At 44.8% G+C, this 27,035-nt stretch overlaps 1 protein-coding gene across 4 annotated transcripts in view; it reads left to right on the plus strand.

The window, feature by feature from the left end:
- The window catches only part of COL26A1 (collagen type XXVI alpha 1 chain), a 173,370-nt gene that overhangs the window by 28,579 nt on the left and 117,756 nt on the right, over positions 1-27,035 (plus strand). For 3 of the 4 annotated variants that reach the window (XM_084299437.1, XM_084299439.1, XM_084299440.1), the window contains exon 3: positions 4,745-4,848. In XM_084299437.1, the coding sequence (XP_084155563.1) occupies positions 4,745-4,848 (104 nt within the window). The remainder of the gene's footprint in view (positions 1-4,744; positions 4,849-27,035) is intronic. The other variant, XM_084299438.1, reaches the window with a different exon arrangement.

Raw genomic sequence — 27,035 nt, forward strand, 5'->3', positions numbered from 1 at the left:
CTGGAGTTAAGAGCATGTGAGAACAGCCTGACAGCTCATGCACTACTTTTGGAAGGTAAAAATTTACCTCTTCAAACTGTTGCTATGAAAATCCATGTATCAAATCTAGAAGCCTGCTTCTTCAGTTTATGGTAGGATATTCTGACTCCTCTCTTACTTGATTCATCCTAGAAGAATGATTGTTCCCAGCAAGGCTGTGTGAGGTTTTTATCTATTTTTTTGCTGTGCTTAGTGGTCATATAGCTCCATTTCACTCTAGCCTTTGAGCATCCACTCTCTGTAGCACTGTCTGGATTCAGAGAATCTGGATACTTTTTTGGAAACCCATAGCTGGCTTGTACAGGGATGGTCTTACCTGGCTCCCATGCTTCAGCAAGAGCCATTGAAACCTCAAACATTGAAACCTCAAACAAGTTTCTTACCAGTTGTCTTTGAACATTGCTCAGAGATGGGCAGAGGTGGAAGGGGAGAGTGTTCTTGCAGTAAAGACAATCCCCATGAGCTGCAGTGCCTTGCTGACTGCCGGCCATTGCATCTTTTTCACCCCTTGGCATTCTACGTGGTGTGGCTTATCACAGGTGTGTGCTTTTGATGGTATTTTTAATGTAAGCAGGCTATATGTCTTGCCTGGATCGTTCTTGCTGTTCCATATTTTTGGATGTAGTTTAAAAAAAGTTTAAACTTTTATTTAAACTGAGCACATTTCTGCTCCTTGGGGTATTTTACAAGCTAGTTTGCTGAATAATAAAGAAGGAATTCTGCAGAATCATCCATTTCAGTCTGCTCTGCTTTTGAAGGCTTAATTGCTACAGGCTCAATGCTTTGCCTAGCATGAGATGGGAGGAGGCATATAGGTGCCAATTTTCTGGGTTTTAGGCTGTTGATAAGTTCTGCAAACTGAAAACAAGTTCCCTTCCTCCCCTTTGGCAAAGGCTGGGCATGTGCAATGGCCTCCAGCAGTCCTGCAGCTGCAGGTTTGGGTTTTTGTCTGGTGTCTGAAGGAGCATATTTGAAACCTTGGTTATGTTCTTACCTGGGGATCTACAGGCTTTGTGCTGGGAAGGCTGGCAGGACTGCAGGGAACAAAAAATTCAGAGCGTAGTAGTCTCTGCCATGCTTGTAAGTACCAAGATGATGATAAAGGCACTCCCCGCCCCGTGTCTGCTGTGGCTCTGGTTTGGGGTGAAGGTATCCTATGGGTGATCTGTAGAGAAGCTACCTGGTGTAACCAGTGCCTGGTGGGCTTTAGGGGGTAGTTGTTTAGGGGGTAGTTATCATGGTCTGCCTGGAGTGGGATGGTGTTGGGAATCGGATGTGTTCTTAATAGCTTCTTGGGGAAATGGATTCCTTGGATATGTTGCAGGGATGTACCCACAGGATACTCTTTTCTATGTCAACACTTGCCCAACCCTTCCCAACCTCCCATCTCTCCAGGGCAGCCAAGCATTTCAGGATATGAGCGCTCAGCCTGACAAATTGGAAGTGTGACTTCAGAACGTGCTGATTTTCCACAAGGCGTTTCAAGTTTTTTGGCATGTCCATAAATCAGGCCATGTGCCCCAGATATTAGGAGAATTAACAAAAGTTTTTTGTTCTGATCTTTTAATGCAGAGTTAGCACTTATTTATTTATTTAGTTTTTAACTTGGAAGGATTTTCAGTGCTCCAAAGATGATAGCTATATAACCACAGACAGGGTTGGATCTACTGGGTTGATACCTCATTGCCATGGGAATAGTTGCAGGGGAAGGTAGACGCTTGGAGTCCTGGCTTTCCCAATCCTTTCTGATCTAGTAACGATGATGGCTGCTGGTTGAGATTGATTTTTGGGTTCCTCCTCCCGTGCTGCCCTGATCCCTGGGATTTGGCTGTGAGCCTCAGCAAGAGTGCTGGTAAATGATGTGTGTTCTTGCAGTGGTGTTTCTTGCAGGTCTTGGTAGCTCGCTTCTCTGTGCTTAGAGGTCTTCTGCTGAACGGGACTGCATGTGCTGAGCATGCCCTTCAGCTACCCGGGAACAAAAGAAGTGCAGGTCGTAGCTTGTCCTAACCTCCTCTCTTACCATGGTTTTGCAGTATTTCTGTGCCAGTGTTTGTGGCCCAGGTGGCATCCAAGGGCAAGGCTTTCCTATTCCGCTACCAGCCCCTTTTCCTACCCATTATGTTTTCCACACATTTTCATTCTGAGGCTTATCTTTCAAAGGCACCCTCTTTTCTTTTTGCATGGCTTTTCCTCTCCTTTGAGTGCAAGACCAACATGAATGTGAAAGGAATACTTTGGTTATCAGAAGCACAGGTTATGCTTTGTTAGAGGAGTTTTCTTTACTCCCCTCCTCAAACAGCAGCTAGAAATATCCATGGTGTGATGTGCTGAGATTGTCGTAGCAGACCTTGGTGCCATGTCACAAAATGATGCTCTGAAGAGGAGAGCAACGTGAAAGCAAAGTGGAGGTAGCAAGCTGGGACTCCTTCACGTGCCTGACTTGCACAATGCTGAACAGAGCTGCAAACGGCAGGACTCTTCCAGGAAATTCAGGGTGGGTGGTAGGCTGTGATGCTTGAGCTCTAAGTTTGTCATGCCCTGAGAAGTCCTTTCTCGTTTGAGGATTAAAACTACAGCTACTTCCCCATCACAGAACTGCTGCCAAGATTCCAGTCTGGCTCAAGCTACTCTCCACACTTCATAATGAAGTTTGAGAGAGCTTTAACATCTTGGTGTTGGCAGAAACATGGTTTTAAAATCACGGTGTGGTTGGAGACTGGCTGGCTCCAGACACTGGTAACAGGACTGGAGACTTTCATCTCAAGGTCAAATCCAACTGTGGTGTTAGTGACAAAGTCATGAACTTCTGACTGATGGTTCGGGGCTTAAGTGTGGAAAGATGTCTCAAGTCCAACTCCAAGACTGGGAGTTGGGAGACTTGGGTTCAGCTCCTGAAGTTTGCCAGAGCTGTTCTGAGAGATGCTCAGAAAGAGATTTCAAGCCTCTGTGACTTAGGTCCTTCTGTTTTAAAAGCAAAACCCAAACAAAAGCAAAACACACCACCTACACCAACATGGTGCCAAGTCCTCGGGGTTGCTTGTGCCTGCAGACTCCTGAATGCCACTGAATGCGGATATGAGAAGTGCTAGGTGGAATGAGCTGGCTCTGTCCAGCCCTTATTAGACAAGTGCCTGGATCACAGTTGCTGGAATTAGCAGTAACTGGTGTGCTTCTTGGCAACTTGGAGGGTGAAGACATAACGTTCAAGGGAGACAGCATTGCTCTCCCATCCCTGGGCAATGCTGTTCCCAGCGCAGGCGGCTGCATGCTCAGGAAGAAGCTCATGTGCAGATCCTCTTATCCAGTGGCAGTGGGAGAAGTTGGTTTCTGTGTTTGGCAGCTGGCATAAATAATCAGCCACAGCTTCCTGAGAAACGAGTTCCCCAAAGCCTGTTACCCACAAGTGAGATGCTGCCTGTTTTCCAAGCCATACATGGGCAGCCTCTCCTGGTAAGTGCATGTTACTGCTCTTCAGATTAACAGCACTGCTGTCACTGCTGTGCTGTCTTGGATGTACACGTGCCTGCTGCGCTTCCCTGAGGTGTTTAGGTTAGGTTCATGAGACATCTAGCCCTGTCTTGGCCTTCTGCACAGCTGGGCTGGGGAAGAGCTGTAGGCAGGGCAGGCTGTGACCGTGTACCTGGAGGCTCTCGGTGCTGCTTGGGGATGCTCTTCCCTGTGGAGACCTGGAGGCTCAGGGCTTGCATCTGCCCAGCCTTGAGAGAGAAGCAGAAAGCTGCAGGCTGCAGCGCCGTAATCCCAGTGCTTCAGCCTCTCCCTGTGCCTGCCAAATTCCTTTGGCCGTTAAGTACGAGTAGGAATTTTGAGGGGAACTTGTAGAGTACAACTTCTGTGCTTTCTTTCAACTGCATGAATAGCAGCAGTGACTTGTCTGGCCGCGTGTGGGAAAAGCTCCGATTTGTCAGCTTTGAAGGGCCAGTGTTTTAAAACAAAAGCTGGATCTTATGCGACTGTCAGTCTTGCATTGACTCCAGAAGGCAAGGCTGGTGCCTTGCAATGATCTGCTCGTGTCTGCAGACAGCCTTCTGGTTTCCAGTGGGGCATGGCTTTAAATGGACCCCCGAGGATGCTGTGTGCTGTCCGCAGAGCAGAAGGTGTCCTGCAGAACCTCGGCTGTGCTGAGGAAGAGTGTGACCCTATTTCAGATAGAGAGAACAGAGACATGGGTTAGCTAACGGGGAAAAGGCTGCGTGCAGATCACTGGTGTGGTGTGGCATGATGTGGCATGCAGGTGTGTTAGTAGACCCCAGGTCTAAGTGGCAAGGGTGGGAGAAAGGAAGACATTTGACAGAGATTTATGCAATTTTTGTGGAAATAATGTCTTGGAAACTCTGAGTACTTAGCAAAGAAAGGCTAAACAGCAGAGAATCCACATGGAGATAGAGCAAGGGAAACGAGTCATCATCTCTGCTACTTGAAGGAACTTCCTAGTGATGAGAGTACCATAAAGCACACTGGTGTTACCTGGGGGAGAGGAAGAACCAAGAGTATGAGGGCTTAAGGAGAAAAATAAGGGCTGGAGAATGAGATCCGTGCTGTGGTAAACACCTGTTCTGTTATTTTAAGTGTCTTTTTTTTTTCTTCCCTGAAGCTGGGGGTGACTGGGTGTGAGGATGTTCTGGGAAGGAAGATGTGCTGTGACTTGGTGGAAAAGTGCATCCTACTGACTGCTTGCTTGTGTTAGTTACAGGACTCTTATCAGGCCCACGTACAAAATGTCCTACCGAACGGTGACCACGCTGGAGTGGAGGTGCTGTCCTGGCTTCACGGGGAGCAACTGCGAAGAGGGTAAGTCATCCAGCAACGCATCCGCTCTTACAGAGCACAAAGGGGCACATGTGGATCGACAATATGGGTTGAGCTGGGTTTGTTCATTTGCTTCATGCCTCTCAAACACAGGAGCAAATTGCCTATTCTCTTCACTCCTCATCATTATCTGAGGGCTTGCACACAAGGTCCAAAGGGCGATCTTGGAAATCAGTCCACACTAAATGCTTGCAAATAAGCCTGAAGAAGAGAAATAAAGAAATGGATACTCAGGGGTGCCCTCCTTATAGATGTGTCTGTATTTGGTGTCCCCACTTCAGGAAATGTGCCTTCACCGTGTCAGTGTTGTGTCTTTTCCACGTCCGCTGTCATCACCATCAGTTGCTGTAGCTGATGAAAGCTGGTCCCTGAATGGCTGCCTGTAAGATTTATGCTTGTAAGGTCCAGACACAATATGTGTTTCCAGAGGACTGAATTAAACGAGGCACCTCCTTCTTCTCACCCTCTCCCTGCCTTTTTGGTACAACGTTCAGGTTGCACAGTGGATATAAAACACAGTTTTGGGTTTGGTGCCTGTTCCTTCACATAGAAGAAAACACAGGGCTCTTTCCAGAGCTAGAAGGGAAAATCTTTTCCCTGTTTCATCACGATGCATAAAAAGGGCATGTTTTTATATTTTCCTTCCTGCTGTTCTCTGCTTTAACTGTTGCTTCTGGGATTTAGAAACAAGGTCTGCTTCTCCACCAAAATTCATTTGTAGGCACAAAGCATCAGCTGAGTCTCCGCTCATGGTTAATGGATGGGAGAGAAACAGGCTTGAGGTTTTCTGCTTGTTTGCATCAGGTCCCTGCTGCCAACCTCTGCTGGCTGGCGAGGGGTCACCGGGAGCACCGAACATCTCTTAAGACTGCAGCTTGTAGCTACAGCTTATTTTCATTGTGCTCATCACACAATTCAGGCAAATCTCCAAGTAGGAAGTTGTCTTGTTACAGTTGCAAAGATGGTTACAGACAGCAGCTCCCTTCAGGCTGTTGAGGAAACAATAGCTTCCCAGAAGCTCAAGAGAAGTCTAAGGTGTGGCAGAGCTGCCCTGAATTGAAGTGTGCAGGGGAGAGCTTTGTGTTTTAGCTGAAATTCAACATTTCACACTGCTGAAAGAAGTGAGCTTGGGAAAGAACTCGCTGCATTCAGCTTGGCTTTTTACCTGTCGCGGCAGGGGAGAGGGATGCTGAGGATGGGGGCAGAATTGTTATTCCCCAGGTAGCTGGGACTTAGCCTGCCCAAGGACCTGACCAGGGACCCGAGAAGCCCGTGTGTGCAGCCCAGTCCTGCCTGTGGGTTTGGACAGGTGTGAGCGATTACAGCGCAGTGGTGCTGCTGGTGTAAAGGAGAGAATCCAGCTCCCTCCCGCTGTGCCAGATCTGTCTCAGCAGAGTTCAGTGGAAACAAAAAGCCAACATAAGCTTGTTTGAGAAAGGCAGCAGTGATCTCGCAGGAGCAGGGCTGTGGAACGAGGTGACAATTTTACACGGCCGGCTTTCAAGGTGGAACTGTGCATTTGGGCTCAGATACGGGCTGCAGAGTGCGAGCAGAAAGCCAGTAGCAAGCTCGCGCTTTCATGTAGGAGCTCTTTTTTAGCTTTTATTTTTTACTTTTTCCCCTCCATAAAACATCTGGAGCTACTGACAGTCCCATATTCTTGAAAGAAAGAAAAAAGAGCCCTTTCTAGTAGAGCAGAGTTGTGCCACTTTACTTTCTAGCAGCAATATTGATTCTAGTGGATGTCCAGAGGCAGCAGTTTTAAAATCAAAGTGCTTAACTTGATCCTTATACAAGTCCTTAATGGTAGTGTCACCTGGAACTGTAAGTAGAAGAGGATGAAAAGACTTCTTTAGGGCCTTTTGGCAGTACTAGTTGGTACATTTGGCAACCTGTTGCAAAGCGTTTTGTACTCGTTCCTTTCTGCACTCTCTCCCACTGTGAATGGTGAGAGGGTAGGGTGCTTACATCAGTGTGGGTCTTACTGCAAACAGCAGACAACAACCAGAGCTAGACAAACAATACAAGAACAGTGCAATTGTGAAGCTGCAGCAAATTAGAGGGGTAGAGTCTCAAAATATTGTCACGTTTTGGGTATCAATTAGATTTCATCTCAATATTTCATTTGTGCAGCTGGAGCTTTTGAAGTTGTTGTGAGGTAGATACGATTAAAGGCAGATTGGGCCTTCATTATTTTTGACTTGTGTTCTTGCTGTGTAGCAAATGCTCTGATTTTCTGACAGCCACTGTCTCCACTGTCAACAGAATGGCAACCACAATGGCTTTGCACTTCTGCGTCGAGATGCCGCCTATTTCCAGAGACAGAAAGAAGACATTTGCTTTTCCAATGCTCTCTGGAGTAGAAAGGTTGCATCTTTGTGAACAGGGCAGCTTAAGCCAGGAGATAATGGACTGATCAAGCACAGAGTAGTTTGGGGAGCTGTATGGGCGTGGGCACAGCTATGGGGTCCCTTCGGACTGGCGGTGCCTTTTGCAGCTTGAGGCATCCCAGCCATTGCCTGCTGCTTTAATCCCCAGGGAGCGGGGCTGATGCTTCATCCTTTTTTGTCCTGTTCTGTAACAGTGTCTTTGGGGGAGCCACTGTAGCCTATCTGGAAGATGGATTATTTTTACTAGCTGTCTTTTTAGGAGGCCTTCATTGCCCTTTTTCTTTGTTTTACTTCATTTAGCATTTTATGGAGGAAGATAAGGTGGTGGGAGGACAAAGCAAGGAAACAGTCAAAGAACTTGCAATCACTCAAACGCTGTAGTGCAGATATTTCCAAACGTGACAGTACAGTGGGGATGGCCAGCCCCAGATGATGGCAGACTCCTGATGTGACTGGTTTGCTGTAACACACCCACAATAAGAAATCTCTCCTTCCCTGGTAACAGACTGCATGCCAATAGAGCAAGCTGTTAAATGCAATTTGAGTACTACAAAGTGTCCTGACCCTTAGCTAATAAGTTTAGCTTGAGAAAGTAACCACTTAACTGTCACCAGCTGGCAGGCACCTATGTTAATGCTGAAGGTTGCACATTGTTTAGATTTACATTATCTTGGGAATTTAACTCTTGCACTGGAGCTGAAGAAGAGCATCATCTGGAGGAAGCCCAGCCCTGAGAGTGGGTGCAGATTTTGCTGCTCAGTGGGTTATTAATTTAGAAGCAGCCATCCCCACCTTGGTAATCTGCTTTCTTTTTAAAGCCAACATTGTTCAGGGCTCTCCCCCTGTCCCTTTGCTGCCGCCTTCTCACCCAAGGGTATGTCAACATCTGAAAGGTTTCTAGTTCTTTTGCTGTTTTTGTAGAGCTGTGACCAGCTAGTTTTGACTAACTCATCGGTTGTACCAGGACTTTCTGAAGGGTTTATTTCAACTGTCTTGGACAGAGAAAGACTTGATGCAAACAAGTCTGGTGAATTTAACTGTCAGTAGATGCTAATTTTTATTTTTCAGTTTTCCTTTTTTTTGTTTTGTTTTGTTTAAACTGGAGCCCAAGCCTAGGACAGGAAATGAATCCACTGAGCCACCCAGTCTGCTGACTGCTGATATAAAGAACATATGGATGAGGGCAGTGCAGAGGTGAAGTGGTTTAGCTATTGCAATCATGCATCAAGCTGATTGATTTGAATCCAAGATGATGCTGACATTTCAACTCAGCCTTTTTTCTATATGGCTGAAAGTTCAAAGGCAAGTGTAATCTCTTGGGAGAGGAAAAGTGTCCCTAAGAAGTTCAGGGGCTCAGCAAAGCCTTAGAGCTCTCCAGCTAGGCAATATCTTATTTTACTTTATGAATATCGCATAGATTTCTTTCTTGATTGTTTGCATTGCTTGAGTTTGGGATAGTAGCCAGTATCCTATTTACCCCAGAAGTAGATTGATGGGAGACAGCTTAGCTATTTGGGCAAGAAGCAGCTCCAGACTAACCTTGGCACCTCTAAAGTGATTCCATTAGGACTCCAAGCTTTTATTTTGATGTTTCTTTTTTGTTTGTGGGTTCAGTATGTGGTGTTTTATTTTTCTTTTTTTGGTAAAACACCATAGGAATACAAGGAGGATAGGAAATTTGAGCGGTCTTGTTCAAGTAATGTTTTAATTTGAGAATTTACTCCCTCCCACACCTCTTCCAGTTCTTGGATTTCTTAATCTACTTTTTAATTAAAACTATTGTTTGTATCTTATCCTGATATTTTCCAAACCTGTTAATTTCCCATGGGCTTACAGTTTTCAAAGCAGCATAAGAAAATAGGACCTTTCCTCTTGATATGAGAGAGCACAAAATCCTTCTGCTGCCTGTTCAGAAAGTTTTTTGGATTCAGGAGGAGAAATGTGGAACAAAACTGCTGGGAAAATCTTAGGCTAGCAAACGCAGTTATAACAAAATTTGATGAGACTGTGAGACTTAAAACTTTTAGAGCACTTTCATGGGCTTTCAAACTTTTAGGTCTTTAATTTTAACATTGAGTGCAGCGTTGATGGGACCTCATTATTCAGGTCTTAGTTTGCTCCCTGTGGACTGTTAAACACAGACCTGTCAGTCTGTGAAAGCACAACATGGTGACTGTGGAGTAACACTGACCATCACCGTAGTTCTGTTCAGGAGCTGAGCTTGTGAGTTTTGTCTGTTCCAGTACATCGGTTCCTTCCTGTTTCTCCCTCTTGGTTGTAGCCACCACCATTTGGAAGCGATGGAGTCTGTCTATTGCTGCCATAAAGCAAAAACTTTATTTGAATGGGGAAATCTTCCAGGTAGCATAGTGCTATCTGGTTAGCAGGGCAGTTAATGCTGCAAATGCGTTGCAAACTGAGGCTGCTTCCTTTCAAGTCTGGATCTAGCACGTATCCTTGCACGTGTGTAGTTCTCTGGTGGAGAATGGCTTTAATTTCTTTAGTGAAATGGGTCTGAAAGAAAGGTCTCAATATGAGAGAAAAATGTGTTTCCTTGTAGTAAACCTACTTCTGGAAATACCTTTTCATTTGGAAGTTTGATGTTTGTTAGCTATGTTTGCTCTGTGAATGTTCTGACTACATTCAACCTGCACTTCCTAATAATGATCTAATTAATAAAGAGGTAAGTAGGTAGTAAAATGTGGTAACTAACTCTGTAGACTTATCTTCAAATATTTTTTTTGTGGAAAAAAACATCAAAACACATTGATCATCCTTGATGGAATTGCTGATGCATCAAGGTGGCTTTCTGAGGAATGGTATTTGCGTACCTATGGTACACTGGGGCTGGATAATATCTACTAATATTTTCCTCAATAGCATATATTTCCTACTCCTCCATATAATATACCTCCAGATGCTTGTGTTCCTGGCTTCCTCTTCAGTATAATGCAGAAGGGCCACCAGAAGTCTCCTGACTGTGCAGTGTGTCACCCGATTCTGATCCACTCCCATGCCTGCTGACCATGCAGCAACCTCTGGCTGCAGGCAGAACATGTGTCACCCTTGATCAAACTTTCTGAGGAGTTCCTGGAGTGTGTGGTCACAGTTGGAAGAGTATGCAGCCTGCTGAGAGAGCTTTCTGGCATCAGTGCTGTGTGACTACTTAAACAATTTCTAAATGTTCATCTTCTCTTTCGATATACAGTCAAAAATAAAATAAAATAAAATCCCTGACAGATTTCCAAAGACATTGACACTGCATTCCAGCATCTGAGTCGTTTAATGTTTTTTGGACCTTTTTAATCTGAATGGGGAGAATTTTATTCAGCACCTAATGTCAAAATATTTGGAGTGCTAAATATCTACAGATGTTATTTTAACATAATTAGAAAAGCTGTATGCCGTACTGTTGCGTTGTCCCATTTTTTAGCTCCCATCAAATTACTGTGGTGTGGAAAGAATCTTTTTATTTTTTTTTTTAGTTTGATAAGTTATTTGCTCGCTTTCTCAAACATGACGGATATTTTCTGTTCCTCTTAGCACTATGTATTTCTTAACTCACAAATGACAGACATCTATTTATACCTAATGGTTTCCTATTCATTTCTTCTACTTCTAACCAGGAGTGAACGTAACCATACCATGGATAGGGCTAGTACGGGACCAGGCTGCGAGGCTCTCTCTTCCCTGCCTGGATCCTTTCTCACTGTGCTGGCAGGTTTCTGCTAATTTTTGTCTAAAAAGAGACAAGCATGTGGGGCTTCTTTACCAACTTCTGCTTGCCCATGGGTGGAGATATGACTAATAGGCTTGTTCTCTAGGGACAGGTGGGTGCAGTGGGAGAAAGTTTAGGACTTCCTGACTGGAGCAATTTGAACAGCCAGCAGAGCAGAAGCATGGAGACTTTGGGTCCTGTATGGTTTTTTTTTCGTTTGTTTTTTGTGACCAAAGATTCAGTGATAGTGGACTTAAAATCCTTTAAGAAATGTAGTTAGATTTGTATAAACAGTCATAAACACATCTCTAGTTGATCAGTTACCCATTGTAACTTTTATACCTGGATAAGCTTTTGAATTACTTAGGAATGAAACTTGAGGCCTGATTTCTGAAGAGTCCATGCAAGGTCTGGATAGTGTTGTCTTCATTGTAATTTCCTTCTTCAATCCTATGTGTTTTAGGATACAGTACTTTCTCCAGGAGATGTCCCTTTTTTCTTTTCCATTTTCTTTTTAAATATTCCATCTTCATAAGCCACAGATTTCAGGATGATCTGCCTTGGAGACCAGTCTATAGAGGTTATCCTAATGTAAGCGTTGTGCAAAACGTGCTCCTGCCGTTTTGGAGAAGTCTGAGGTTTAAAACGTATGAGCATGCTAACGAGGGCATTGAGAGCTTGGGGAGATGTCCCACCTGGCATATTTGCCGCTTCTGCAGGCGGTGGGCTCTGTGTAAGGGCTGGGTCCTTTGACTGCCAGTACCCAAATCTGGAGACATCTTCTGATGGCTGCTACTTCTTGCAACCTGCCTTCCTTCCCATCCCCCTCCAGTGGGGTGCGTTGATGTCATTGGCTCATTAATAGAGGAAGGATGAGCATTTTTGAGTAAACAGAGCAGGTTTTTGCTATTGTTCAGAGCCAGGTGAAAAAAGCCAGAAGGCTGTGGGAGTTAGCTAAGCCATTGCTTCTGTCCAGGACAAGGAGACTTTGGACTGATGTGGAGCGTGCTGGGAAGTTCACGATGTTGCTGCCAGCGTTGTCCTCCTTTTGGAAAAGAGGAGGCCATGACATGTAATGCTGTCAGTCCTGTGAATGTGGTGAGTACAAAAATCATAAAAACATTATCCCCCTGAATCTCCACCCTGTTTCTCTCGGTTGCAGAAATTCCTGTCCGAGGTGGTGGAGGAAGGGTGGGGTGTGTTTACAGCAGCGGTTTTTGTAGCACACACCACGCTACCCGTCGCATATGGAAGTGCTAAAAGAGAGGAATGGTTCCTAATTGGTGTCCACTGTTTGTTTTGATGCCTTTCAAGTAAAAAGTAGATAACAATGAAGGAGAATTAAAACCACCCGCTGAAGCAGTATCTGAGCTTCTTTGCTGCTGCAATAACATGTTTGTTTTTATCAGGAATGGGAAATGAGGCTTAGGCCGTCAATATGAGGTGCCTACAGTTGGAAGGGGTGGCAACAAAGAACAGGATCTTCTTTCAGTGACTTTCCACAACTTTTGCCCATTTAACCAGCTGGTTTGTGTTGCGCTCAAAAATTAAACACTTAAGAAATTACAGCTCCCTCCCCACTGCTTTTCAAGAGAATAGTTATGAAATGTGTGGACTTAATGCTGCTGTCAGAGTGTTGAATGGGATGGCTCCTTGAGGAAGCACTTGTTGGATTTCTTCCAAGAGAATACTTGAGGGGCCAAGTAACGCCTGACATGCAGAGTGCCATCTCTTTTCTTACAAGTCCAGTAACTCACTTACCTCTCGTTACCCTGCATGTGAGATTAAGGGGGAGATGAGGGGAATGGTCCTGTTTTTTATCCCTGTATGTAAGCTTCACCTCTAGGTGTGACTGTGTTCAGTGTTGTGCTGCCATCTCTTACTTCTGACTTGTCAAATACTGCAGGACAAATGAGAACATGTTTTGCACCAGAGTTTTTGGATTCCTGTGCAAAGCTGTTCTAATATTGAGCTGTCACTGTGTGTGAGTGACGGAGGAGTATCTCATGCTGCTGAGGTTAAAGACATGAGAGTAAGGGAAATTCCTCGAGACAAGAGGGGGCTTCGTTGCCAGGATTCCACAGACGGCAGATGGACGGGACATATTAGATCATCCACTGTGTCCTCTCAAGGCCAATGTACTCTTTTCATGTTTTCTAGTAACTTTAAACAAAGCCGTTGGCAGTGCGAGCTGTTCGCATGTGTAAATGGTCAGAAGGGTACAGGTGTTGCACTACAGAGCAGAAAGCCTTAAGCAAGCTGGACTGGAGCTGGTCTTTGGGGATCTTGCTGTTTCTACCTTAGGGATTCTTTTTTTTTTTTTTTTTTTTTGAAGTAGGTTTTTCACTAAATGACTTAAAGCAATCGGTACAATAGCGTTTGTGTCTTTTCTGTGGTAACTATTTTCAGTTCTCAGTTGTTTGAAAACATCGAGATACTGGTGAGTGTGTGCAAGTGTGGCACCTGAGCAGGTTTAGCCTCATCCACACAAACCTTCAGGCAGAAGACATTTAAAGGGGACCTGAATTGTTGCAGCTATTTTGGGATGCTTTGCTATGCAAGCAACACCGTATTTTTGTAATGCAAGTTAAATATTTGAAACTAGTTTTTAAAGTTTTTTTTTGTTTTGTTTTGTTTTCCCTGTTTCATGCCTCTGATTGTTTAACTCTTTGAACCGAATGGCATGGTGAAGTTTCTGGTTTAGGACATGTTTTCTGTTGGTGGGCCACCTGTATTGTAGTCCCTTGAGAAGCTGATACTTCTGCTCTTCTGGTTTCAGTTGAGCCACTTGTTTCATTGACAGATATAAATAAAATATATCTTTTTCCGGGGGTAGCTCTCAAAGGACATTGGGAGCTCCTGAACACAATTTGGCCATCTACCAGATTCACTCTTTCTCAAAGGGAGCCATGCTGAAAATTATTTTCTTCTGAGAGTCCTCAGAAGATGAATCAGGTATTACTTTCTGCCCCATCCTCAAAGCTATACTATCTGCAACTTGAGAGAAAATGATATATTGTGTGTATGCCTTAGAAACCTAATCCAAGAGGTTGATGATTGCATCAGGCCTGGTACAGGAGACTTGTGAGTGTGCTGTGGTAATTGGGAAGGAATTACCTTCTGAAAGGGATGTATGTAGGGGCTAAGTGCTGTGTTTCTGCAGTAGAGCTTATAGTTTTAAGAGCTCTTCTAAACAGGAACGTTGCAGCAAGTTTTGTGTGACAGCACGCATCCGATCTGGTGCTCTCTCCAAGAGGTTGAACTCCGTGGACCTGCCCAGCATTTCTGCCTTCCTGCTGCGGTCCTGGGCATGTATTAAGCTGGTGTTCTGCACTACCGAGGTATAAGACCTGACAGCGAGAGAAGCATTTTGACCTAGTGGTTTGCTTGGAGTTTTAGGTGTCACCTAACAGTGATGATTAAAAGCTACAACGTATAAGTGTCTGGTGCCTTGAAATATGTTTTTACAAATACATCTCTACACATTGCTGGAGAGGATATACTGCTGTCATTTAGTGGGGATTCAGGGGAAAAAATCAAGATTCTATTCTGCCAGTTCTACAAGCTAAAACTGTAACATGTCAGCCACAGGAGATTTTGTATTTGGCTCCTCCAGTCACAAAAGTCATAATGAAAGATGGCCTTTTGTTGGAAAAGTTAATGAACTGGGGGTCTGGCTGAACAAGGAGGCAGGCAGACCTATTCAGAAGCCAGGACCTGTAGCTCCTTCCAGCAGCCTGGAGCATCTTGTTTTATCTGCAGTGGTATGTGTGATGAGTGAGAAGTTTCACCAGGTGTCACCTCACATAAAGGCTGCACATGTAGCACCTTATGACAAAGTTCATGAACAGTGGAAATTCGCTTGCAGAATTGGGACTTGCAGCTGGAAATGGGATTGCAAGCCCAGGAATAGGAACAGAGATGAATTTGCCAGAAAAGTTTGGGGTTGCATGATTTCATCTTTTCTGTAAGACTTTGAAGTGAAAGCAAGAGGTAGGCATCACCGTCCCATGTTGCTGAATCCCAGGCTGTACTCTTTCCTCAAGACCTTGTTAATGAAAGGGGAACCAAAGATGTCTATCTGAAGAATAACTTCTAGTAGACTTGAATTTCAATTTACTACTAAAAAGTGTGAGACAAAAGCTTGCTCATTGCATGTCATTCCAAGGTAATGTCTTCTCTCTGTGAGCTAGTTAGCAGCATAAAAGCAGCAAAGCTAGTGCAGCTCCATCTGGGAAGCTACGGGAATGTGTGTTGGATGGAGCGACTTCAATATACACAGCTCACTCAGAAGAAACTGCAGTGTAATTGGTAACAGCTCAGACTGTGTCAGTTTGGGTGGAGGTGTCAAATGGGACTGTTCTCAGTCCGGTGTGGTTTGATATTTCATTTAAAAGTTGGTGTGAGGAATTGAGAGAACCTCTAATCAGTTCTGTGTGTTACAGGCTGAGCAGTACCAGGAATATGCTGTAGACTAGGATTAAAATGCGCAGTCAAACCTTGATCATAAGCTGTGGAATTGAGCAAAAATCCATAAAGTGAGATTCAGTCAAGGACAGTCACAAAGGCAGGAATAATGAGTTCACAAATTCTGAATGGATGGAGACTTGGAAGACAGCAGGATCCCAGCTGTAGAAGAAGTTGAAATAAAGCTCCACTGTCAACTCGAGAGAAGAAATGCCATGCTGGAGCCCGGTGCTACAAGTACTCTGACTACATGTAACGCTTACAACTAAGGCATCCATGAAGCCACCTGACACACAGCATTTAAAATGTTAGGTATGCTATGGACCAGGGGTATCTGCACGTGTCAGCGTTCCTCAGAGGGGTCAGGTTTCAGCACTTACAATAACTCCAGCCTTGTGAACGCTCAATTAGTTAGAAAGTTGGTCCTAATTGGTGTTGCACTATAAATACTGCAAGAGGCCTGTTGCATTTGTAAAGGAAAGTATTTGGTTAGGAAAGGAGTATGCCCTTCCTAGTTAATGTTTGAAGGTGCCATACTGTTAAATAACTGGGTAGCTTTAATTACCAGCTAGAGGTGTTGGTAGGTGCATGTTACATATGAAACTAAAAATAGCATCAGAACAAATCAGCTTACTTAGAAGTAGCCCTTCCTGGCTACCAATTATATTAACTTTTGTCTTTTTTTTTTTTTCTCCCCAAAAACTGGACAAGAAGTAGGCATAGACTTGTTCTAATGACTGCATGCACATGATTACGACCAGTAGGAAACATTTAATCGGTTCCCTAACGAGCGTAGCATTGCTGGACATCCTGGTCGTCACTGCAGCACAAGGAGCACTTGTTGTATGTGTTTGCTGAAACTTTGCAGTTTTTAAATAAATGAAAACTCCAGAGTAAGTGAAGGCTGGGTAGAGCTTGCTGGTGAACTTTCTGAAGACATCAGCTCTGCTTCTACATACCCCAAAACTAGTTTTCAAACAACATTTAAAGGACTTCATCAGAATGCTTGAATGTGTAAAACCCCCGTTTGGAAAGGTCATACTTGGTTCCTCAACACCAGAGCAGGAAAGACATTAAGGAATGGCATTGCAAAAATCCCATATGATGAAGTTCATTAAAGACTGTGGTAATTTCTTTTTTTTTTTTCTGGACTCTTAATAACATGCTTCTTGCCCGGCCTCCTGATTTGTCTCTTTGGATAATGCATCCAAATCCACAAGTAACATGCAAGTTTGCATTTCATTTTGAGCCCAGCAGGCATACGGCAATGAGGTTACAAGACCTTTCCAAGTGAGCCTGGAGGGACTTGTTGGCTACAGTTTGGATTTTTGGCAAGCAGCTTGCTCCAGCTCTTTTCTGTAATAAAGTCAGGGTTCAGTCCCCGGCCTCTTACAGATACCGAGCACTGTTGCGTGTCTCTGGATAATCAGTCACTGGAAAGGCACAGATGTTTCAAGATGCGTAGCAATGGGTGCAGCCTATAGGAAAGGCAACATCAGGGTCATACTACAGATGCAACCACATCTTACATGTGTTCATTCTTGACAGGAAAAATTCTTATAACACTTGCGGTTTTCTCGTTGCTAGTACCATCAAATGAATAATGCAAAAATTAATTATGCTCGTGACTTTTACTTGTTGTTCACCCAATGCCACGGGTGGCTGCTGCCTCTACCGAAGGCAGATCTGACAGAAGAGCATTACGGTAATGAACAGGGTGCGGGATTGCCCACGGCACTGACTGGCATTCATCTAGAGAGCAATGCTGAGAAACTCAGCAGGATTAGAAGAAATATGGGGCTCGAAGAAGTCCTAGTCTTTACCTGGTTGTGGAGATACCAAGGGAAGGTTGAAGAAATTCCTGAATTTTTTTTTCTTTTCCTGTAAATGTAACGAGGAATGTATTCATATAGACACAAGCAGAAAAGAAGAATACAGAGCCAGTAACTGAGGATTTAAAATTCAGTGGCTTTTTGTTTGTAAATGGAAACTTCTGTGGCAGTAATGCACAAGCTGTCCTTCATGGGTATCCTCTACAGAAAGTGCAGGGGCCTTTGCTGATTACTGGGTAGTCCTTCGTTTTACAAACCTTGGGGAATGCTGATCCCGGCCAGCCTGCTCATGGCAGTGGGATCTTAACTGGGCTGTTTCCTGCTGCCAGTGATGGTGCCAAATGTGGCTTCCTAGGTCAAGTGCCAGAGCTTCTGTCAGAGGTGGCAGGCCTTGTCCTCCTGCAAAAGAAGTGTGTCTACAGCCCAAGCTGTAGAAACTGCTGTGGTACCAGTGGGATGCTGATGGAAATTGGGAAGTATCTTGATTAATTAGTACTTCTCCAGTGGCCAGTTTGGGTGACAGATACAAACCTGTTGCTGTTGTCAGCCAGTGTTGTTTTTTAACTTAAATAGTGGAGGTTCGTGCTTAAACAACCAAGGTTCTGGTTTTCTCTTTACTGGTGGTGAGAGTCGTTAAATCCATATGGCTCCCACCGCTTGTGTAGCGATGGCTCCAAACGCTGCAGCTAGTTGTATTGCTGCAGGGCTTTGCACTGTAAAACATTACAGCCCATTATATAGGGGGAACAAGCTAGTCCTAAACTTGGCTTATTTGATCTTTTCAAACTTACCCTCAAGTGATTCAGCAAACAGTGGCTTTTCCAGCAAGCTCCAGTTCTGTTATCTGCTAAGTGCATCTCCCACTGTGGTTTCACAGAGATGCCTTGAACGTGGTCCTTTCACTGTGTGCTGGGTAGTCCTTGTGGAAACATAAATAAGTTATGTCTACTGCATCTCGACTGGGTGAGATGGAGAGTGTGGATATTGGTTTGTCTAACATAAGCACCAAGATTCTTGTTTTTTTTTTTTTAATAGCACTCATACAGCAAGACAGCAGCTTTTTATTAGCTACACAGGAAAATAAACCATTATTCTTACCATGTGAGTAGTTCATACATAGTTTGATGTGTATGTGAAGAGGTATTATTCTTGCCCTGTGCTTGTCCTAGGGAAGCAGGATGCCTACTAGCGGTAGTAACTAGGAAGATAACCTTAAAAGTCTACGGTCTTTATGGAACTGTGTAAGTAACAAGATCCTTCATGCATGTAAAGGGTAATCTGAATGAAGATTTAGATGTCTCTTAATGTGCAGTGGCAGATTTTCTTCTAAAATGAGTGCCCCTTGACATTCAGCACTGGTCTCCCAGACCTGGACAAATGTGAATAGTGTCAACTCTGGAATATGAAACTTGGTTGCGGAATATGATTTGTGCTAGAAACCTGTTTGTAAGCTTTGAACTTTGTTGATTTAAGCATGAGAGAAAGAGTTAAAGTTTCACTCTTCTAACTCACTGAAAGCTGATAAGAGGAAGAAGACCACTCTCCTCAAGTATATCAAAAGAAGATGATCAATCCTTCAGCCTTGGAGTTGTGATGATCCTGCAGTGAGTGAGTATCTCTCTTTCGATCCATGTGGTTTTGTATCTTGCTTATTCCTTAAATTTCAAATCGGCAGAAACTCGGATTTTTACCTGGCTTTTTATGGCAGCTTGTGGAACTGTCAACGTGAATACACTCTGGTAAAGTTAAGTCAGCCTTTGGTCACTGCAAGCTGAAATGATTTGAAAACCTGTGTAACCTATTGACCAAACCTGGGCTGATGTTCAACATCTTTAACAAAAACTGGAGCCAGAACAGCCCTGCTGACTTCAGATTTTCATTATAAGCCACCTGTAGACCCTAATGTACACTCAGGTTGGGACAGGAAGGATTTAATGGGTCAGCTGCACCATTTGGGTGGGGATGTGCCTGCTCCCTTGGAATCCTGTGAGCAATGGTGTTCTCACCACTGTTCTCTACTTATCTATCTCTGAAAAGCCATGGCTGCTTTCTCCTTTTCAGCACTGTTCATGAGCATCAGGTATCTCAGGGCAGCCATTACCAGTGCCTGTCAATATTTTCCTTTGCTCTCCAGCTCTTGCCATGGCCCTAAGCAGCGTGGCACGGTGTGGGCTACTCCTTGCTCTGCACGTGCCTCATGTTGCGATGGTGTATGGGGTTTGTAGGTCCAGGTGTGAGTCCATGCTGTGCAGATGACTTAAAAGGTGCCTGGACCATGGGAGCCACGTGCCTTGCTCTGGCACAGATTCGTGTGTGACCTGGCATCAGATCCACATAGATTGGTCCAGGCAGGGATGTGATAGCTCTGCATTTGCATGAGCTAGCTGAGTAGAAGCTAGCTTCAGTCTGGGTACTGTAATCGACCTCTTATTTAGTCCTGTTAGTACAGTACCACAAGCTCTCTCCTGTTTGCTATTAGCTGAAGAGTTTCCCTGTTCCTGAGTGGGTCTTAGAAGAGCTAAATCTTTGACCTTATTTTGATACCTCCAGGGCTATAATTTGTCTTATCATTGAGATAACAGGAAAAGGAATGGTGTGTTGTAACCTTCATGCATCTTTCACTCTTACGAATATTCATGTTCGTGTTTTCAAAAACAAACAAAAAATCGTATGTGCCATACTTGTATGTTTTGAGATGCATATTCTGGACTGAGTTCCACTTATTGGACACCCCGGATCTACAGGTGCACGATGCTTCATTTTTCTCATCTCTTTAGGACCTTTGGGCTGCCTTGGATGTCACAGCATCCTGAGTGCTCTGATTCTAGCTCCTGCCCCTCCTTGGCAGGCTCTGACACCTAGCATGTCTGTGCTTACTATGACAGTTTAAAAAATAAATAAAACCAGGACTAAAATGACGTTTAGCATTCAGGTTAGGCTGTTTTCCCTGCATTCTACTGTTTAAATTCCACTTTACTGATGCAATATAGGATGCTTCAGGCCACTCTCTCCAGGGCAGTGATTGCAGCTCCTCATGTGACTCGAGTCCCTTGGCCAGCAGCCCTTATCACCGTGGGGCTCGCTGCTGATCCGTGTAAGCTGTGCTGTGGTTCCAGCCCTCGTAGCCTCAGGATTTGTGTCTCAGTAGTGAGATTGTGCCGGTATTTGTCGTTATCCCACCTGAGACCCCCCCGACTTATTTCCCTGCGTTGAAATGACTGCTTTATCCTGTGGGCATACAGCAGGGTCTGGTGTGCCTGGAGCCATCCATCTCCCTAGGAAGGCAGTAGATGTTTATATTGCCCTTGCTTATCTGGCTGTCCTTCGCTCTTTTAATATGAACCATACCAAATAAAGCTGCCTGAGAATTGAAGATTATCTATGGTATTCGTCACTTTTAGGAAGGGGAGTTGGTTTAACGTTGGCTTTTAGCATTTGATAGGCCTTGTCTTCTTGACAGAAAACAACAGACTAAAATGATTACCAGGAACAGCTGCTTAGAAGGGGCTTTGGATATTTTTTCCTCTTTTGCTGACCTGAACCACGGCAATTATAAGTTCTGGTTATTGTAAACTTACCACAGAACACAAGGCATACCTTAAAATGATGTCATGTCTAGACACACAATTCAGGTATAAATTATGGAGAGAAAGTAGCTTGTTCAGTGGTTAAACTGTAAAAATTTAACAAGATATTTCTGTGTCTCTAGCCTTCACTCTTGCATACGTATTTCTTTACCTCTTACCAGGAGAATTCTGTGACTGCCTCTTAATTTTTTTGTGTTGGGAGATGGAATTTCCTCCCTGTTCTCCATTTCATTTCCTATTTCTGCCTCTCCGGGTCTCGGGGGAAGCAGTGTAGCCATCTACCTAGAGCAGAGAACTAGAGAGGAAGACTCGTGGGTCCAGTCATGACTCAGCCAAGGTCACACAAGGGGTGATATATGGCAGCCTTTTCAAAATCAAGCTCGCTATTTTGGATAGATTTGTTTTATGGGGTGGCGGAGGAAAGAGAGGAACTCCACTGTGGTGCCCAGATAGTTGATTTGCAGAAGTATTCACTGTTTCTAGCCTCAGCAACTGATGTCACTGGTAGCATTGCCTGGGCCTTGTATTTAAGAATAAGTTGGGCTGTATTTACAGCAGACTTGCCTATTTGGTTATGCAAGTTGAACTTCTGTTTAGAGTATCATGAGCTCTGCACGTGAATGGTGGAGTGTAGATAAGATGTTCTGGGCAATCCTTAGCTGGGGACTAAGGCCTTGCAAGCCCAGGGGATGGCTCTTGCAGGTGCTGCACAGGAAAGCACGTGCAGAAGTCCCATGTCCCGTCCACCGTCAGTTATTTGGGCAGAATTCCAGTGACTTCACGGGGAGTCTTCCCATGTTAAAAAAGGCTTAGCTTAGTCTATTAGCTTAAATTTTAATATATATTTCCCCACACTTGGCCTGCACTTAATTTCATGATGGGATTGGAATTGCTGGCTTACCACTTGGTGTAATCTATACCCTTTGGGCACCTGCTATGAAATGCAGACTCTGGAGATGGAAGAGGCCTGTTGGGCTAAGCAGCCAGTACAGGACTATTCTCTGTAGCATATTCTGTTGTGCTTTTCCTGGCCTAATTACACAGTCCTCAAGTGAAGGAATTTGGCAAGAGCATTCTTCCTTTTTAACTGGTCTTTGGGCTCAAGTTCTCTTGGTAAGCCGTGTCAGTCATCTCCATTATGGCAAGCTGCTGTCTAGAGATTCTTTTCTGTCTCCATGTAGATAGCAGTTGGGGATTTTGCTCACAGGTCCAAATCCTATGCCTGCTCTTGCTTGGAGCACACCTCACTCTCCCCAGGGAGCTGCTCCGCCATCTGCGTGTCCCCCTGAGGGTAAGGCTTCTGCTTCAGGCCGGTAGCTGTGTCTGGATCTCTGTTACCGTACCTGGGCCTCTCACGATCTTTCTTCTCCCATAATCACATTAGTTCATTTCCTGGAAGCTGTCTGCACTGCAGCTCTCTGGAGATGATTTCTAATGCTCGGCGAGCAGAGGTGGCGGTTGGTGGTATAGAGCTTGTTCTCTGCGTGCTGCCATAGAGACAGGTTTTGATGTATATCGAAGACCAGTTTTACCCTGTTTTCAGTGCATGCAGCAACACTCTGGTTTCCAAAGGGGTGTACATGTGTGCATCTCGTTAACATGATGTCTCCCCGTTTGCTGCAAAGGAGAGACTTCTTTGGCATCTACAAGCTTAGGTGGACGAGCCATAAGCCTCAGCGCACTCCCACTTGCCTGTCTTTTGTATAGCACCCGCACACAGTGACCAAATCAACCTCCCTGCCTTCCCTAAATGTCAGATCTCTGCTGGAACTTTCCTGTCCTGGCCTGATGTTTGTGATCAGAAAGTCTCAATTTGCCTGGGGTCTCTTTGCTTTTCTGCTTCTCGGAATCACATCAAGACTTGTTTTTGTTTGGCTGTATTTATATAAATTGCTTTTTTCTGGCCTCTTTGCCTCTCCCAGAAGGGATTCACCTTTTTACTGCATTAACTACTTTTCTGCATTTGCAGCCAGCTGTGTTGTTGTCTGCAAAGGTGAATTTTGCATGCAACTTGCAAGGCACCCGATGTCCTTAGTGGTTAATGCAGCGTGCAGTTAGGTGACAAGCCTTGTGGTACTTCTGAATGAACTGCACCACAAACGGTTATAACATCTTCAGACATCAATAAACAAGATGATTGTGCACAGCGAGCCCATGAAGTAGATGCTTCCACCAAAACACTTTGGTGTATTAGGAGTACTCAAGGAATTAAAACTTCCAGACTCTGCACCCTTCCAACAGATTACACAGGCTGAGGTGGCCTCAGGGCCCTCTTTCAGTTTTAATGGAGTGATTGTTTTTCTACATAGACTTTTTTTTTTTTTTTTTTTTTTTAGCTATTAAACTAGGAGGAGAGTGTTAATACAGCTCTAAATACTCTGTCAGCCAAAGTTTGTCCTCGCTCACACTTCTAGGATATCCACTTGTTCTGTCTCAGCTTTCCCATGTTCATAGCTTTTTGGAGGTGCTTTTTCCTGTGTGAGACTCTTGACCAGTTCAAGTGCAAGCAGATGGAAAGCAGCAGAGATCCAGCTCTATAGCAGCACCCTGGCCAGGGTCTTCATTCACATGAAGTAATTGGCGCTTAGGGACAGGGCTACAGCCAGAACTGTGTAGCATGGGGCAGGATGCAATAGATTCCTCCATGTGTTGTCCCCCCTGCTGTCCCTACGCCTTTTACTTTTTTTTTTTTTTTCTATTTTTTTTCCCACCACACCTTCCCTTTCATCCCATCTTTCCAATTCTGCAGCCTGGTTTCATGTTCCTGCTTGCCCAGGTAGAGTTTGCTCCCTTTCCAGGAATATAGGGATATGTGCCTCTGGGGCAGCTCCAAGGGCAGAAAGCTGAGACTTGGCTGGCACTGGTCACCTCCCTAGGCTGATGGGATCAGGGAGCGGAGGCAGGCGTTGTACAGGGGCTGGAAGAGGTGTATGGAAAAAGGCTGCTTCAGGCAAGAGTCTTCTTGCCACCCTGTTCTATCTTTTCTAGGAAGCATACTGCAGCAGAGGAACGGTTTCTTTGGATAAAGGATTCTGAACCTGCTGTAAAAGCCATCCTCTGTTGTTCCTGGTGTCTCCTTCAGATGCCTGCAAGACAGAAGCAAACCTTCTGAGCCTTACCTAGCATAGGATGTGGTAGTGCAGCCTTTAGGCTGCCTGTCCCATCAGTGTGAGAATCCTGACTAGTGGCCCCGTTGTGAGCTCATGAATCAACCATCGCCTCATGAATAAGGCTGCCAGCAGAGACTTGTCCCTGTGCTGACCACGTGCCAACAAGGAGAGGCATTCGGTGAGACCACCACGTGTGCTTCTCACGTGCAATTAGTGTCACGTACATCCTTCAGTGTCAGCGTGCGCCTCCTTCCAACAAGTTTCAGAACATGGAAGTTTGCAAACCCTGTTGCCCCAGGGAAAATTAACTTGCTCCAAAGCACTGCAAGTGCTTGCTTCCTGCAAGTGATGTAGGAAGCAAAATTTCAGATTGTTCTGGGACGTTGAGTTGTGTGGAAGCTGGAGAGCTTTCCTACTTCTGCTCCATGTGGAGTAACTTAGTTTTTTCAGCACCTTAAGGGCATTGACGTACATCCAGGGAAGGGAAAGTGGGAGAAATGCAAAAAATGAAAATGGGAACCAGAGCTATTTAGCCAGAGACCATGGCCTGGAATGAGATTCTCTTTGGCCTCATTTTTTAGTAGGATTTTTATGGGAAAAGGAAGCAATATGATCTCTGGGGAGAACACACCTATTCTGCAACCTTCTGTTCAGAGATGGCGTTTAGTTGTGTGTGCACAGATAACCTCTTAAGGTAGGAAGTTCTGCTTCACATCAATAAGACCTTAACCTCATCTCTGTCAACATCTTCACTAGGAGTTCTGCATGGAGGGTTGTGTTTAATTTTAGTAGAAATAGTCTCTTTCAGGGGAAAAAAAAATAAAAAAGCTGTGGGGAAAAGTAAAGCTGTAAATGGAGCATAGCGTAAAACCCATAGTGATGCTGACCTTAAGGAGATGGTTGGATTGATTGACACAGAACAGTGACTTCTGTTGGTATAAAATGGTAAATATACGTAGAAAAATGTATATGGATATGTGGATACACTTGTTTTTATTGTGTTTTTGCTTAGAGATTTTCACGTTCTTTATTTGTGTGATAACTGATGACCCGTGTTGGCATTTTGAGCCATGTAACCATGTGGCTCTATAGGGCAGTCCTGTTCCCCAAACAGTGCATTTAGCTGTACCATAAGCCAGGCTATGAGCGGTGGGAACAGACCCTATCACATTTTTTCATAATCTCCATCTGAGCTCTGAAGTGCAGCTTTGAGTGACTGGTGACAGATCAGCACTAAGGTTGGAAGCAAATGCAAATTATTTCAGAGAAAATCTTTTTTACAGAGCAAGCCTCTGCTGGCTGGGGAGGAAGGATCAGATATATTCACCTAGGTTTTCTCATCTAGCCAGCTTTGCATTCCTTTCTCTGCTTCACTTTTACGCTTCTGTTTCTTCTCTTTTCTTCCCCCCTCCCCCTGACCCATTGTTCCTGTTCCCTTACATTGGTTAAGGCACAGCCTGGGTCAGGAACAGGCAAACCATGCAGTTTTGGGGTGGTGGTGCTGATGTGGGCTCCCAATTCCCAGCCTCAGCTGCTTTTCTCTGCCCAGTCTTTGCTGGCTCTCAGCAGCTCCCACTGGTGCCATCGTTCCCAGCTGCTTCTGGGTACCAGTAAGATGTCCCTGTCTGTAGGGTCAGGTATGCCAAACTCCTCCACTTGTACCCTACAACTGTTTGTTCCCTTCTGGACCATTAATAGGGAATGATCAGAGGGAACTGGAGGTGACTTTATGCTCCTGGGATTGTGACCCCTTGGAGCTCAGGTGCTGCAGGCAGGCTCGTGTCCTGCCATGCTGCAGGAGAGCGGTGGTGCCTGGAGAAGCCTCTTCTGCAGCTGGCACTAGATGGACTTTCACCTGCACTGCGAGGGCGGTTGGCTAAGCATCACCATCATTTTCAGCACCTCCCTCCAGGTTTCCAGAAGTGCAGATCTGCTCTCCTGTGCTTGTCCACTGAGGCTGAAGGAAGGTGAGCAAGTGGTTGTAGCTGTCCTAGTGGTCTGGAGGCTCTGCCTCTACCTCTTCTCCAGCTGCTCCTTGTGGAAAGGAATGAGAGGGCGAACGAGCAGTATCTGCTGTCCTGTGCCTCAGCCACCTGAGGAAGGCATCTTCTGTGCATGCTTTCTGCAGCTGCCTTCCCTGGAGGGCTTTATGTAAATGCAGGAGGCCTGCTGGCTTGTGAGGGGGAAAGTGATACTTTGGAAGTTGTGAGGCTCTACGATTTAACCCTTTAGCTTCTAGAGATCAGAAGCAGACTCCCCTTCAACAAGCCAAGTAGTCCTAACTTCCAAAATCTCCTGCAGCTGAGCTGCAAGGCAACCCCTGTCCTTCGCAGCATCCTTCAGATCCTGATGTGCAGGAGGGAGATCAGCAGGGACCAAGGCAGCAGGAGGAGGAGGTGAGAGCAAGGGCCCGAGCTCTGCAAAGGGAAGCTCTGGGAGGGGCTCGTTGCCCTCCCCACCTTTCCTAAAGCTCAGCGGCACTCATGGAGCTGGAATGGGGGCTGCATTTATCAAATTCCTGTCTGCAACAGCAATGCAGTTGTTTTAGATTAGTGTACAAATAGACATTAGTGTAATACATCTGTTGTTAATCCACATCTTGGTAGAAAAGAGATGCCAACACATCATTTATTAGCCACGTCGATCCTATAATGTCCTTTCTTTTGTCTTTTGAGTATGTAATAGGTTCCAGGATGTCTTTTATTTCATTGTATACCACATTTCCTCTTGTCTAACTTAGCAGGACATAATGCGTTCCAGGATGTAATTTATGCCATTTTGGAACTGGACACCACACAACGTATCCTGAACTTTTCTGAAAATGTTCTGTGCTCTGGTTGTCATGCTCTGCACACAGGTTAGTCTCTGCAGATTTGATGCGTAGAAAAAGCAAGAAGACTTATAGGAAGAAAAACAACTTATTTGTAGTTCAAGGTGAGCTACAGGATCATTAGGAGCTCTGGATGCTGGTACAGCAGGCTGCATCTCTTACACCCTTGGTTTATTTAGGAAACCTGACAGAAGTAGTGGCCCACTGTATGAACCTATCCTTGAGTGCTTATGTA

The sequence above is a fragment of the Netta rufina genome (genome assembly GCF_964035555.1).
Source record: "Netta rufina genome assembly, chromosome: 21".
NCBI classification, from domain to species: Eukaryota; Metazoa; Chordata; class Aves; order Anseriformes; family Anatidae; genus Netta; species Netta rufina.